Here is a 14,656-nt window from a genome sequence, read left to right on the forward strand (position 1 = left end):
TTTCCACCTATACACTTTGTACTCAGCCACTTGAGCAGGAAGAGGAGAAACAAGCCATGTGTGGCAGTGTGCAAAAAAAGGATTGAATCTTGCATTGTCACCTCAAGCAGAATAAAAGGGGAAACAAAAAAAAACCCCACAATAGATCAGAAGAAATGTTAAAGCTCTAAGCAGAAAACCAAGCCCTGGCTGATGACCCTTTAGGCATTCAACCTCTTTGTAATCCTAAAGTGGGTCCAAGAAAAATTCTGCCATTTCCAGGCTAAACTTCTGTGGTGAAAAATTTCAACTCCACAACACCGCGAATATTTACAGAATACCTGGCATACTTTCCCCATCAACAGTTGCAAAACAGTTTAGCTAAATATAGATTGTGCTGGACCATTGCAGATCTCATATGAATGCTTTTACAGGCAACAATTCCCCAAAACTTTGGATGAATTCCAAAGGTTCAAAAAGATTGAGAATTTTGCATGTAGAAAGGGAAAAAAAGTAAAGGAATAAAAGTAAAATGAATAATTTATATTATAGACACAAAGCAGAAGCACTTTAAAACATTTAATGCCAAAATGCTACACAAACAACAACAAGAAAAGCATCCTCAACTTGAAAAAATCATAGATTTATATTCCAAGAGTGAAGGAATAGAGAAAATATCTATATCTGACTTTTTCTGTAAATAAATCATCAATACAACAAGCAACAAAAGCTGTAAAAGCTGTTTCAAATCCTAATATATGCTCTGAATTGCTTGATAAGTAACTTTGTGCATGTAACTCCAGCTTCATTAAAGTGAACTGTCAGTAGATGCCTACTACAACCTGACAGAGTTTTTTTAAACTGTCATTAAAGAGTTCTCAATATCTCATCTAATAGTGGCTGCTGAGTTAAACATGGAGGTGTAGTTTTATTCCAAGGATTCAGATCCATGACTTTCCAGCACAGTATTTTCCAGTCACATCCTGTGTGTATTTAGGAAAGCAGGTCAGTCAGTACACATAATTCAATGTATGGCATTTGCTGAGATCTGTCCCACTACTCCTTTGTCTCAGGGGAGTGCTGAGTAGTCTTGAACTTTACTTAATGGGAACAAGCAGAATTCATTTGCTGTTCCAAAACAGTGAATTGCCACTGTACAAAGCAATTCCTTGGGAAACACATGACTTCCAGATCATGCAAACTACTCTGTACCAGATGCTCTGTCTGTCCAAAATCTTATTGGCAGTCTGATTTCAGGAGAAATTCCTATGTCAGTAATTGACAGATGAAGGTAGAGGAAATATCTACTTCTATGGCAACCACCACCATCCCTCTGTGGCAGAAACATGCATTATTACTCCTGTGGCTCTCCATGGCCCCTCCATCTCCAGCACCAGCTAATCTTGCATTATCTAGACAGCTCCTCCTGAAATCAAGTGGAGTATTGTCAGACACTTCCTGGAAACAATTCTTCATTCTTTCAAAAATTTAAAGAGGGTTTAGAAGTTTGCTTCCAGGACTCTCTGCATAACATTTTTGTTGTTGTTGCCCAGAGAAGATAAACCATGGTTGCAAGTTCTGTGAACATTTGCACAACATTTGCAGCAGAGCACTTTATCAGCAGAACTAGTGCTTGCTTTGATGCACTGCACAAATAGTGCCTGACTAATTTATCCCTGACTTAGTAATCTGCACATTCCACCTTGCTAAGCATCCCATCCATGCTGGATCCTCAATGCCCAGCACCTGTTCCCTTTTCTCAGGATATCACTTTTACCTAGTTACCAGGCTGTACAAACTCAGGCAAATACCTTGTGTTCTTCTTTCATCACCTGCTCAATGAGCTCAGATTTCATGGGGGGCTTAGAATATTGGCCTGAAAGGAGCCCATGTCCCAGTTTAGCCCTGTAAGGAAGAAAGTGGTGGGGTGGAAACAAACATGTGAGAAAAACAGAAAAGAAGACTTATTTCAAGCAAAAAAAAAAAGAAGTTTACTGCTTTTGACTCCTTGATGAACCATCACTGCCTGCAACTAAGTGATCAAATCTTCTCATTCTCCCATATCTCACTTCTGATCTCATGAAAAAGTGTTCTTTTGCCCTGCCAATCAGTTAGATTCTATTTAACCTGACCAAGTAAATAACTGAGAAATGTCACTTACATCTGAGTGTTGAAATCTTGTGTTGGATCAAGAGGGGAGTAGTCAAATATTCGTGGAAGGTTTCCCACATACCTGGCCAGCAAGAACAAAGCAGAAACATTCAAATATTGCAGTTTAATTATTCAATCTACACCAATGAGTGCTTCTGTCATGCAAAAATAATTGTAAAGAAATTTAAAAATGGACATTGAGGTTTACTTGGAAGCTTCTTGCTATAAAGAATATGGCTGTGTTGTTCATCTGAAATTTACATTCTATTCCTTAATCTTGCAAAAGTTGCAGGATACTGTTGGTCAAAACCTCAGAGCTGAGAACCAGCTTACTTTCTACTCCCAACCACGTTGTAAATTCAAGTAAATTCAGGTTTGTATCAGGACCAAAATATGTAAAAAGAATGTTTCTATTGAGTTTCACAAGAGAAGCAATTCTGATAACACTGAGGGAAACACTGTTCTAGCCAGCCTGCTGGAAAGTGAAGCATTCAGCAGCACTCTGAGCATTGCTGCCCTTGAGCACAAGAAAAAACAGGTTGGGTAGGTATGGCCATGGTGCTTGTCCCTCTCTCATCAAAAATCTCTGGCACTTAATGAATCTACAGACTGTACTCTATATGGCTAACAAAGAAAATAAATACGAGTCTTCTCTCTCTTCTTCTCCAGAATGTTATTTCTAACATGAAAACCAGGGAGGCTTTCCAAAATCTAAAAGTTCCACTTCCAGCACATACACTATTGCTGCTTTGGAAGGAAAGAGTACTCTAAATTTTATTTCAAACCACAGACTTTATAAAAAGGCTTCTCTCCCAGGAGTGATGTGTTCAGTTTTGATCAGTTGGGAGTATTTAATATCTTTCTGTTGTGCTTCTGTCCTTCTACTCTCAATTATTCAGTGGAAGAATACATTTACACTATTCTTGTCATTTTTTTTTTAAATTCTAATTAAAATTAAAATGTGCCTCTGCCCCTTAGCCAGACCTGTATGCAACAGGTGCAGTGTTTTTCACTAGCATGGGTCAATATCAACATGTTTGTGCCAGTTTTTGGCACAGATCACACTGGAGCACAGAATGACTCCTGCAGTGATACTGGCCTGGGCCAGTACAACCCCCCTAATGTGATACTGATGATACCCAGGTAAATAGGGATAGGTGCCTCTGTATATAAAAAGCAGAACTGAGACATCAAATTTACAAGGTGATATATGATTTCCCAGCACTGAAGTTGAGACACTAAGTTTTTATTTTGAAGACAGATTGGATTTTGTGTTTCCAGAACAGACCAAAATAATCACTAAATCCTCCAAGCAGCCACTGAACTGACTGAAAGAGTCCTGTTTGCAGGTGAGACAAAAATTAAAATAACACTTTTCTTAGAAAAACCACAAATGGATGAATGCAGCAGCTAGTGACAAGAAGTAGTTTGGAGCTACTTACGCTCGCTGGAACTCTGGGATGCTGAAAATGGCTTGCATGACAGCATTGAGGTAGCAGCTATTTCCCAGGTTCTTCATGCCAGTGTATCCTGGGCCATACATAGGCTTGAGCTTCACACCAGCTTCCTGAATCACTTCCCATTCTGAGACTCTTGGCTTTATGTCATTATCTCTTAGCCCATTCTCTGTCTGAAAGCAGTAAGATTTTCATCTTAGTCTCTTTAACTTCTGCCATAATTATGCTGCTGCCATCATCACCACCAACTTTGTGAGCTACACTCCAAGAAAGGAAGAGCCAAATCAATGGGCAAGGGGACGTAAATCCTGCATGTAGGGCAAGATGAAGGTCAGAAAGGCAGTGGTTTGTTCCTCCAGTACACCCTTAGCTCTTTAGCACAGCCACTGGCTCTTTGAGTGCTCCCAGTCGTGACCTCAGTCCCAGCTGGGAGCTTCATTTCTCTCAGGCCTCAGCATCAAACACTGCATTTTTTCAGGTTTCCTATTCCATTTGTAATGGCCAGGAACAGCTGCTGCTGTAGAAGCTGCTTATAACAAACAAACCACCTGAAAAGCTGCAGATCCAAGAACTCTTCCCTTCTTTCAAATGGTAAAAGCCAATAATTTGTGACATTGAAGTTTCTCCCCTTTACACTCAGCCTTCAGCCTGTAGGTGCAGGTCACTACAGTGTCATTTACTGCTGCCACTACTCTGCCACTTCTCAAAGAATTGCACAGACCAAAGACCAGAGGTGAAACCTTTGCAACAGTTAAGACTAGGTTTTCAAGGCTTCTGAGTAAAACAGGCTTTCCAGAATGATTTGGATAAAATAAACTTTTTATTCATGATCCTGGCAAGGACATTAGTATACCAAAAATATTATTAGTATTATGAAGACTTTTGAAAACACATTCTAACTCTTCTCTATTATTTCAATTATTATCCTTTTCTCACCACTTGGACAATGAACTACACTTAACCAGTAGTAGGTTTTTTTCCTTTCTAACATTTTCATGCTCTGTTGTGGTAGTGACACTAGGTTATATGCTTGGGTTAAAAAAATAATATCAAAAAACAACAAATCAAACCAAACAAAAAACCAACACAACCACAAAAACCACACCTGCCTTTTTAAGGATGTCCTATTCTGATTTCTTACATCATTTAAAGAGAACTGGAATCAACATCCATAAGTAATTAAAAGTACTTCTTTACTAATACAGACACACACAGAGAATCCTTTTTTCCCCAGTCCCTTTCTAGCATGTCACACCTTTGACTATGCTGTTTTCTAGACCTGAGAGAATGAATTTTTCTCATTTTCTAATGTATTTATTGACAAAATCTATACTGAAATTTACATAAAGAACTTTCAGCCACTTTTTAACTTATCCATTGCTTAGCTTCTTTTTGCTTCTGAATTGTATCTGTTTACACATGCAATAGGCTTTCCTTCACTCGCTGTAATTTAATATTCCAGACATTCTTCTCTAATTGAATGAGGTTCTTAATCTTGAACACAAATGGTACATCATACAGGAAAAGTAAAAAATGTAAACTAAAGACTACAAGGTACCTCTTTCAGAAGGGACCTTCTGGATTTGAGAACAATGGTTTACTCAGAACTCAGACAATAATCCTCAGATTAGCTGGCTGAATTTTACAGAACTGAATATTGTTGTAACAGTCTGAAGGAATCACAAATAAGCTATAAGTGTTGTTCTCCTCCTGTTTCTCTCCCAACCCCAGGTGAACAAACAAGTGAACAACAAGCTGAATCAAAGATGGATTTCCTACCACTTGCATCTGCAGCATATCAATTCCAAAGTGTGCCAAATGTTTTGCTATATGTGGATCTAAAACCGGCTCCTCTTCATCAAAGGAATAGACATCTGCAAAGGCAGAGAGAAACCAGTGAGCCCCAGTATCAAATGTTATCCCTTCTCTTTGTTTACCAACATTGCAGTGTCAGCACAGGACTGCCTATACAAAATTTCCTGTTTATATTCTCCAAGTTTGGTTCTGGCCAGCAGAGAAGTGCACGGACACAACATAGCTCAGGAAATATCAACACAATCACCTCAAGCACTCTCCTCAGAATAAATTATATGCCTCCACAGTATTAAACCTAAAACCATTTAAAGGGATCACAGTATTTCCTCTCCTCAAAGTTAGAAATTTGTAGGGAAAGCAAGGAGCAGAGCATGCAAAGTTCTCAGATATGCATCCAGCCCACATTTTTAACATGACAACAAGAGATTATTAATTTTTGTAGAGCTACTAGATACAGACAGACCCATTAAAGCTGTGAGTACATCAAACCAACTCTCTATTGACAATAGTATTTTAATTTTTAGTACAGTTTAAGAAATCCTCTTTTGCCCTTTTCACACAGAGATGCAGGAAGAACAGAGAAATTATTAGAATAAAGAGGGGTTTTTTTTGATTACACACCACGAGACTGGACTTCCAAGATTAATCAAACCTTGTGGTAAGGGAGAAAGGCTGGTTTTCTGAGTGAGGTGTCTTGCTTTATTGTATGAGAGATTTAGATTTCAGTTCTCTATGATAGGCCTTTATAGCCTTAAGTAAAAGGCCATAAACGTTCTGGCAGGGCAAAGCTCAGACTGTGAAGGGAAGTAGTATCTCTAATGATGAATTTTTCAATATGAAACCAAGTTTAATAAATCAAAAAGAAGGACAAAAAAATAAGAGTAAAAGCATTCTTTTTAGAGTTTACCAAGCAAGTCCTATAATGACACTGAGCTCAGAGGAGGTTTCACCTACTTCAGCAAATAACAATAAAGCTGCAGGCATCATCCAAGGCTAAAAGTGGTAAGACATGCACTTGTAACACTTGAGCAGGCCTTCCATCTTTTCTGTGATCAGGTCTCCATCTCTGTAGTCAATGACTGCTTTGGTGTCTCCTCATGCCAAAACCCAGAACCCCTGTGCCATCTCCCTGCATTTCCCTCAGGCAAGTTTCCTTCATCCCAGCAGTTTCTCACAGTGCTCCATAAGACCAGACCCAGGCTGACAGAGAAAGTTTAGCCAGGAGAGAGGAAGGGAAACAACCTCAGGAGGAGATAGCAGGAGCACAGATAAAGGCTGTTCACAGCACAAGTATCACTTCTGGAGGGTCCTTATCCCAGCCCCTCCTGGTTCTGACTCAGTCCATCCCCTTTAACAAAAGGCATTCCCCTCAAGTCTGCTAGTACCAAATGATAGATTGAAGGTTAGCCAAGAACTCAAACAGTGACTTTTATCATTGAGCAACCCTGTGGAAAACCTCTCTGAGCAGGGAGCTGTGCTCTGAGCTGTGCTGCCAGCTGCTGATCTGCCATCAGATGCCCCATGAACACTGGTGCCCGTGACCTTTCTGGCATGTGTGTGGCTGGAGCTGCCCATCTGCTGGAATTCCACTGTGTGGTAGCAAATGCACCCAGAAGACATGACTGCTCATCCACACACATGGCATCACAGCATTCCCATAGTATTCTGCTGAGGTCACAGCACAGCCTGAAGATCCCAAAAAGTTCAAACACCTGATGGAGTGAGATTACACAGCAACTGAGCTTGAGTGACTGCTTTCAGTGTGGAAGCTTTTGATGTTGTTTTCCCTCTGCTCTGACAACTGCAGAGAGCAAATAATCTGGGACTACTGGGCCAGAGCAGCAGAAATGGAACACAAGACTAATGTTCTGCTCAAGCCCAGCTTGTGCTATGCTTCAGTACTTCGTGCTGTGTAGCTTAAGTTTATGGGGAAAAGACAGAATTCACTTGTTTCAAAAAATCAAAGACAGAAGATAAAGGTCTGCCAAACACAAATCTGCAGTGCTGTCATACAGCAGCAGACAAGGAATGTAGACAAGTCAGCAAAGGTGACACACAAGGACCTGGTGTCATTAGAGTGAGAAAGGGGGAAAAGGGAGGAGTGGAAAACGCACCAAGATCAACCTGAGACAGGCAACACAGAATATTATTAAACTGAGGAAAAAATCAAGGGATCCATCAGTATCATTCAGTCCCTTGGCCCTGTGCAGGACACACAAAACAATCCCCCCATGGGCCTGACAGTGTTGCCCAAATACATTTTGAACTTGGGCTTGGTGCTGTGACCACTTCCCTGGGGATATTTTTCCAGTGCCCAACCATCCCCTGGGTGGAAAACTTTTTCCTGATAATAGTCATTATGTTTTATATTATTTTATGAAAATGTAAATGCTACTTAACTTCCTTTTCTTCCACAGCTCAAGATATGCATGTGTTCTGGCTGTGCAGACATCTCTCCTTCCTACTTAAGGGGGTAACAGGTAATGGTAACACTGTCCCTAAAGAAAGAAGTGGCTCAGGATCCCCTCAAAATATCTGACAACTGCTAAGATTAGCATCTACAAAGCAACTCCTTCAAGCACCAGTTACAAGGGGTTTCCCAGTGCCAGTGCCCCATTCCATGCTTCAATCTATTCCAAACAAGCAACCTCACAGTGACTGGACATAACATCTGGTGGCATTGTCAAGAGAGGCAGCAGGTAGCACAGTCTGCCCAGTGCTCAGCCTACTGAGGCAAACAACTCTTCTGACTCCCTGGTGCATCCTGTCCAAGGTACAAAGTGGAAGAGAAGCTTGGTTCAATTTCTGCCCTGACCCCAGATGTGTCTGCTGACAGAACGCTACAAAATGGGGCTGATGCCTCAAAAACCTTTCCTAGTGCACACAGCACAGATTTCTCAGGGCAAGACAAAGAGCTCTCCTCTGTGTACACATAGGGTGAGTGTCAGTGGAATACAGGCACCACCTCCTGCTCCTTCCTACTGGTGTGAAAAAGAAATAAATTATTACTCCTGTACCATCACCTCTTCACCTTTAACCCAGGGAAGCAGAAAACTGAACAGATTTTGTGTCACCATCAGCCACAGAGCCTCTTTCGTGAAGCTCATCTATCACCCAGCCCCATTGAGGGGTTATGAGTACTACAGAAACACAGATCAGAGACAGAATAATTACTGAAAAGGAACAAGGAAGGTTGGGGGAGGGAAGACTTTTCTACAGGGAAACCAAGTAAACATCATCCAGAAGAACAAAGGTCTGTGGAGAACAGCTGGTGCCTCTCTTTCAGAGGGAAGGATGACAGCCTGTCCTTTGTTATCCCAAAGGCCACATAAGAGAGGAAGCAGCTGATCAGTGGGAGGCACAAGGACAGAAGCCATAAGGAAACAAGTACTGCTGCTAAAGATGGGAAAGAAAAGAAAAAATTCTGAAAAAAAGCCACTACAGAATATCCTGTTTGTTTTGTAGATGAACTTGAAACCTACAGCTGGGCAAATCCTAAACACCTTCAATAACTGAGAGATTTGGATAGAAATCATCCAAGACCAGGCTTATGCAAGGAAATAACATTCAATCTGGGAGAGAATTTTGCTTAGTATTTTTGTGGCACAGCTGGTTGAATCTGACTACAGCCGCCTTTCAACACTGAATAGGACTTAGAAAAGCTCTCAACTGATGCTTGTTAAAAAAAGGGGCTGCTCTAAACAGTAATTTTTCATCTCTTAGACATAAGCACTAAAGCCAAAATATAATCATGTGTTCTTCCATTTTTACTTCTCCATGCAGCTGCAACAAAAAGATCTCTTTGCTTATGACTTTTTCAGCTCCTCATGTTTTTATTCCATCTAATCATCACCCACCATAATCCCCTCTGCAGCAACACCACAGAACATCACACTTGGAGAATATGCAAACAAGGATACAGCTACAGCTTTTTTCCCCTCTCAAAATCATCACACATTTTACAAATGAGCATCACAGCCGCCCCATGAAGATGAGTGTTCATTAGACTGTTTCAGCAACATTTTGTTCAACAAGGAAAAAGAGGAGTTTCCACTATGATTAAAAAACCCATAAATGCTGTTACAAACAGACTTCTAAATTTTAAAAGCTCATTACCCTGTTGTTTTTTTGTCACAGAAAGTGGAACCATTTGTCCTAGGAAATGTAGCAGAACTAAAAAATATTGTTACTCCAGATTCTGTCGTTTCAGACTAACACCATTCTTATGTTATAAGCCTAGTATTATGCAAACACTCAAAAATATTTATAGAAAATACAAAATAAAACAAGTTTCTAGGCTTTCTCAGAATGGAGTGTGTGTCATTCCCTTTAATCCTGATCAACATTCACAGACTCCCAGAGCTTCTTTTCAAACACTTGCGCTAGAAGCACAAACCCAGTTGGTAAGATACACAGTCAGTGTCACACACATAAGGTACCTCATCTCAGAACATGCCACGTGGCTGACCTGCTCCATCAGGAGTGATGGTTCCCAGTTTCACTGCCAGGGGATAACCTGTCTCCCTGTAGTGCTCCATGGCATGTCCATTGCCCCCGCTGCCATCGAAGAACCACTTCCCACAGAGCACGGAGCCATCGGTCAGGTTCAGCCACAGGTTCTCCCTCAGGTCACACTTGGAGCACTTCCACCCACTGGGAGACAAAGCAGGAATGAGTAAGGCAGGAGCCAGTATTGCTGTTTTCTGTATTTCCCATTCTGGCAGGTCAAACCAACCCACAGCTCAGCCCAGAGTCACACAAGGGAATCGTGGGCTGAGCTCCTGCCCTTAGTTCAGTTACTCTGCACTGAATTAAAGATCCTAAAATGAACAAACCTCATTGTCCTCACCTGGGGGGAATTCTAACACCATTGTCTAACTGTACAAGTGTTTTAGCATGTTTAGATGCCTGCAGCTCTTCTTCCCAGGAGTCAGATTCCTGCTTCCTGTAGGGTGATTTTGCACTGAGGAGTGCATCGCAAGCTATCGTCACCTGCAAAACAAATGCATGTCAGTCAAAGCCTCACAGGACTCAGTGACTGGACAGAACCTGGCATTCAGCCTATTGCCAGCCACATACAGAACTGCTTATCAGTAGGACTATTTATATACTCAAATATGCATCTAATCTTTTAGACTGTCGTCATTATTTTAGCAGGAGAATAAGCACGTGTACTATGTGAGCATTCCTAGGACAAACTGGCACCATAAGAAGGGAAGGAATACAGGAGATAGAAGAAAATCCAAGAAACAAAGACAAAAATCACTTTTAAAAATGAATTATAGTCTATTATAGCTGGTAAAGGAAGATCTTTATGTGCAAACAAGCACTGCACATAAGAAAATGAGGCACCATCTTGACAGAAACAGAAACAGGAGACAATTCCTATGACCACTTCCATACATTCACTGACCAGTGCTGGTAGCTCTTCTATGTTGGGTAATGAGATCTCATAATGATCAGGAAAGATAACAAGTTTTGCTTCATCCTCGTATTCAAAGTCATCACTGTTGAGATCACTGCTTATCTCCAGATCTGGAAAGCAAGATGGGGAATGTTAGGAGACCAAGGTTCCAAAACTGTGACAGGGGTACCACTATAAACATTGCTTGCCTGGTATCAGCCATGGTTTCTTTGGCTAGAAATATTTGTGAAATGCTGATCTAAACTGAAATCTCACCATCCTATAAGAGAATGTTCCGAGGATCAAAATCTCCACTTAATGCCATCCCCAATCACAGATACAGTTGGTTTGGCCTCTCTGCAAGCAGTGCACTGTTTCAGACATCACACTCTGCAAAGCAGCAAACAAAATTCTGTTCCTTTTGGACAAAATCAGGATGTAATACTGCTCTGCCTTTTCCCTAGAATCTTGAAATGCTGTAAAGCATGGAGACCAGGTCGCACTGCACATGCCCAAATTGCAGAGGACAAATAAGAAGAGCACCCCATATTTTCCAGATCACAGACCTGTCTGAAACGTGCTGTGGCTCCCATCCATCTTGAACCTGTGGCCTTTCCTCCCATAAAGATGTCCATGACTGGAAGTATTCCTGTGTCTCATCCACAGTCTCAAATAGCTACAGCAAGTACAGTAATATCAACAACATCCCTTTCTTGCTAACTCCACTCTTTACTATCTGTTTAAAAAGCAGTCATTAGTTATTAAAGCTTTCCTTTGAAGGTCAAGCCTTCCACAGTGTTTGTGTACATTTTTCTTCCAGAGCTTCTTTTCTTAAATATAAGCCTTGACTAAGCAACATCAGCTAAAATGTTTGCCCAGAAATATGTGGACCCAGAGAGAAGCAGAAGAGTATATTGGGAATTAAATGGCTGGTGTTTGTGTCTCTAGCTCCATGAAAAAATATGATTAATAATTAATTATCACATAGTGACAAGACTGAGTTAAAATCTTGTTCTGTTCTATCTAGGACAGAAAAAGTTAAGACCAAACATGCACATGTCAGAAATTTTACAAGATTCAACTGCAAGAATTGCCCAGGCAACAATGGGACTTTCTGGATCCTTCTCCCATCTGGACATGTGGGATTCATTATATTCTGATGTACCAGTCACTGACAGAAAAAGGTGCAATCAAAAAAAGAGATGTGCTAGCAGTAGCCAAAGCTGGCTCTTAATTTCCCCCCTAGTACAAGCAGATGCTTAATGAGTCACTCGATCCTAAATGAGCATTGGCAGCAACCACTGCACCCTGGGAATGCCTAAAATCTCAAATGTATGCTTGGGAGAGAGGTGAGGATGACAGAAGCCAGATTCAGAAAACTGAGCTCTCTATTTACCCAGTGAGCAGTAACACACTGAACAACCCAAATGATAAAACAAGTATCAAAATACATTTTAACTTGACCTGGAGAGAACAGCTCTTGAGAGGAACATCAACTCTTGGCTCACCTGCTGCACCAGGCAGCCCAGAGGTGGCAACACCCACTGTCAGTGACTTGCAGCAACATGAACTCTCTCTCACCAGCAACCAAAAAAAGCCCTCTCTCATCAGCTCAACAGAGACACGAAAGCAAGAACATTTTCTCATGCTGAAAGCATGACATTTTTAGAGAATATACTAATTCATTACTAATTCCCCAAATCACACCATTTTCATCATGATCCCTCATTTTACTGCATGCTTCTTTCTCAGTTTGTATTACAGCCCTGTGTTTGAGTGATACAGGAGTGAATCTCCACAGATGCAGTTTTTAACAACTCTTCTGCTCTATGAACAAGGAAACTGAGTGTCTCCAAGTTGATGGTGCAAACGGCAACACATCACAGGGAGTCTTCACTTAATGCCAAAAAATTTGATGGTGGCCAGCATTAAAAAAAACAAAAGTACTCCTAAACAGGAGAGAGGTTCCTCAGAGAGGATAAAAGCTCAGTGTGTGCTCAGGCAGGTTTGGAGGCAGTGAAAGCTCTTGCAGGGCTGTGGTCACACAGTGCCTCAGCCACCAGAGGGAACCTGGCACCAGCTCTCAGCAGCCACCGGAGCTGGGGACATGTGTGAGACCTGCTGATTTTCACTGCCCTGTGCTATGGACATCAACTTAAACTCCTGCAACCCCCTTAGAGAAACAGCAGTGACATGGCTGCATGTGCTCAAAATTCAACCACACTCTGCAGCTCATCTCCCAAGCCACACAGCAGCCAAATCACAGAGACTTTAGTGCTGCTGGCCTGACCTGCATCTGAACCAGTGATCCAGGGATGAAAGACAGAGTATCCTATTAGCAATTAGCTGCTGTCATCTAAGGACTCCACATGCTTAGGAGCACCAGTTCTGTGTACAATGGGCAGCGAAGGGAATTTCCTTTTTACCTCCTCAGGCTTCATGCCATTGGTATCAGCAGAAAAGCAGAAAAGAGTGTCCCATCAGCATGGGACTCTTTCTGCCTGACACACCAGTATGGCAGCATCCCACCTGTTATTTTAAAGAAGGATGCACAAAGCTTCATAATAGTCCTGGGAAACACCAGGAGGATTTAAAATTCTCCTTTTGAAGGTGACCACCTAAAACTAGTACACTTCCACCCAACACCTACTCCCTCTGACTAGGAATTAAAAGGCACTGCCTCATCACTCTGAAGACAGTTTCTCAGGGTCCAGACCCAGTACATAAGAGTGGAATAGACTTCCAAGGTCACAGACTGAATCCCTCCATACAGAGCAGGTGACCATATAAACTAATCCCTTTTAGGGACACTCAGAGGGATCCCTTAATGATGTCAGCTGAAAACACCCAGATCACCACTCATTTTTAAATCTTGGCTTGTGTGTGCTGAGAGACACAGCTGTTTAGTAAGAAATTGTACCTTCATTTTATTTTCTGTGCTGGCAAGGCTGAGAAAGCATGAAGGTAGAAATAATAAAAACAGATAACAGTGACTTTAGAAGGCAATGGAGCCCATACTGAATGTGGACAGAATTTGACCTTGAAGCCACTGGTTATCATGTGCACTCTGCAGGTAGTTTCTAGTGCAGAATTTTGGCGAGGACTAAAAGTAACTACAGGAAAAGGAGAAGGGCGAAATCTACATGCAAAAGGAGCATATTGGATTAAAAATTACCACTAAAGACACTGAAAAGCATGAACTTTCAAGCACTATACTTCATCCAAAGTTGTTTCTTGACCAAGGATGTTCTTCCAAGATGCACTGTGAGTAGAAGGCAAAAAATCCAGGCTTTACTCAGTTCTGAGACTGAGCCACAAGACAACGAGCCAGTTTGTAATCCTTCCAAGGAGTGCCAGCTTGATGGTCAACCTCCACAGGACATTGTTTCCCTTCCAGTGGAGTAACATCACCTTTCTGGTGTCTCCTGAGAGCCCCAGCTCAGCCACCAAAACAAAGAATCCACAGGTTGTAAGTGCTGTGTTGGGAACAAGGCAGAGCAGAGCAGCAGACACCTCAAAGCAGAGGCTCAACTGACGCTGTTATTTTGGGAGAGTGGTCAGTAGAGTAAATTTACTGCACCTCCCTGAGAGAGGGTGAGAATGCACTGCTGCTGGACTGACTGAAAACAGCAGCTGGGAGAGACACTACTGTAATGAAACCAACCCAGCAGAGGGGAAGAGAAGGAGTGGATGTGTCCAGATCAGATTTAGACAAGTTACCAACTGACTGCACTAATAATAGGGGCATAAAAGACTCCAGACAGGACCCCCAAACAGGATTTCCTGTGCATATGGACGTGTCTGTGTGTGTGAAAGGGAATACAAACATGAAAATTGAATGAGGATGTTG

The 14,656-nt window shown here is 41.6% G+C and overlaps 1 protein-coding gene across 4 annotated transcripts in view; it reads right to left on the reverse strand.

The window, feature by feature from the left end:
- The window catches only part of USP13 (ubiquitin specific peptidase 13), a 48,936-nt gene that overhangs the window by 15,368 nt on the left and 18,912 nt on the right, over nt 1-14,656 (reverse strand). For all 4 annotated transcript variants that reach the window (XR_004418817.1, XM_033068273.2, XM_033068272.2 and 1 more), the window contains exons 4-10: nt 10,816-10,937; nt 10,252-10,394; nt 9,871-10,055; nt 5,367-5,461; nt 3,573-3,760; nt 2,141-2,212; nt 1,791-1,884 (exon numbers count right to left, since the gene is read on the reverse strand). Coding sequence is in view for 3 of the 4 variants with exons in the window: in XM_033068273.2 (XP_032924164.1) it covers nt 1,791-1,884; nt 2,141-2,212; nt 3,573-3,760; nt 5,367-5,461; nt 9,871-10,055; nt 10,252-10,394; nt 10,816-10,937 (899 nt within the window). In the remaining variant the exon portion in view is untranslated. The remainder of the gene's footprint in view (nt 1-1,790; nt 1,885-2,140; nt 2,213-3,572; nt 3,761-5,366; nt 5,462-9,870; nt 10,056-10,251; nt 10,395-10,815; nt 10,938-14,656) is intronic.

This window comes from Catharus ustulatus, chromosome 10 (genome assembly GCF_009819885.2).
Source record: "Catharus ustulatus isolate bCatUst1 chromosome 10, bCatUst1.pri.v2, whole genome shotgun sequence".
Classification (NCBI taxonomy): domain Eukaryota; kingdom Metazoa; phylum Chordata; class Aves; order Passeriformes; family Turdidae; genus Catharus; species Catharus ustulatus.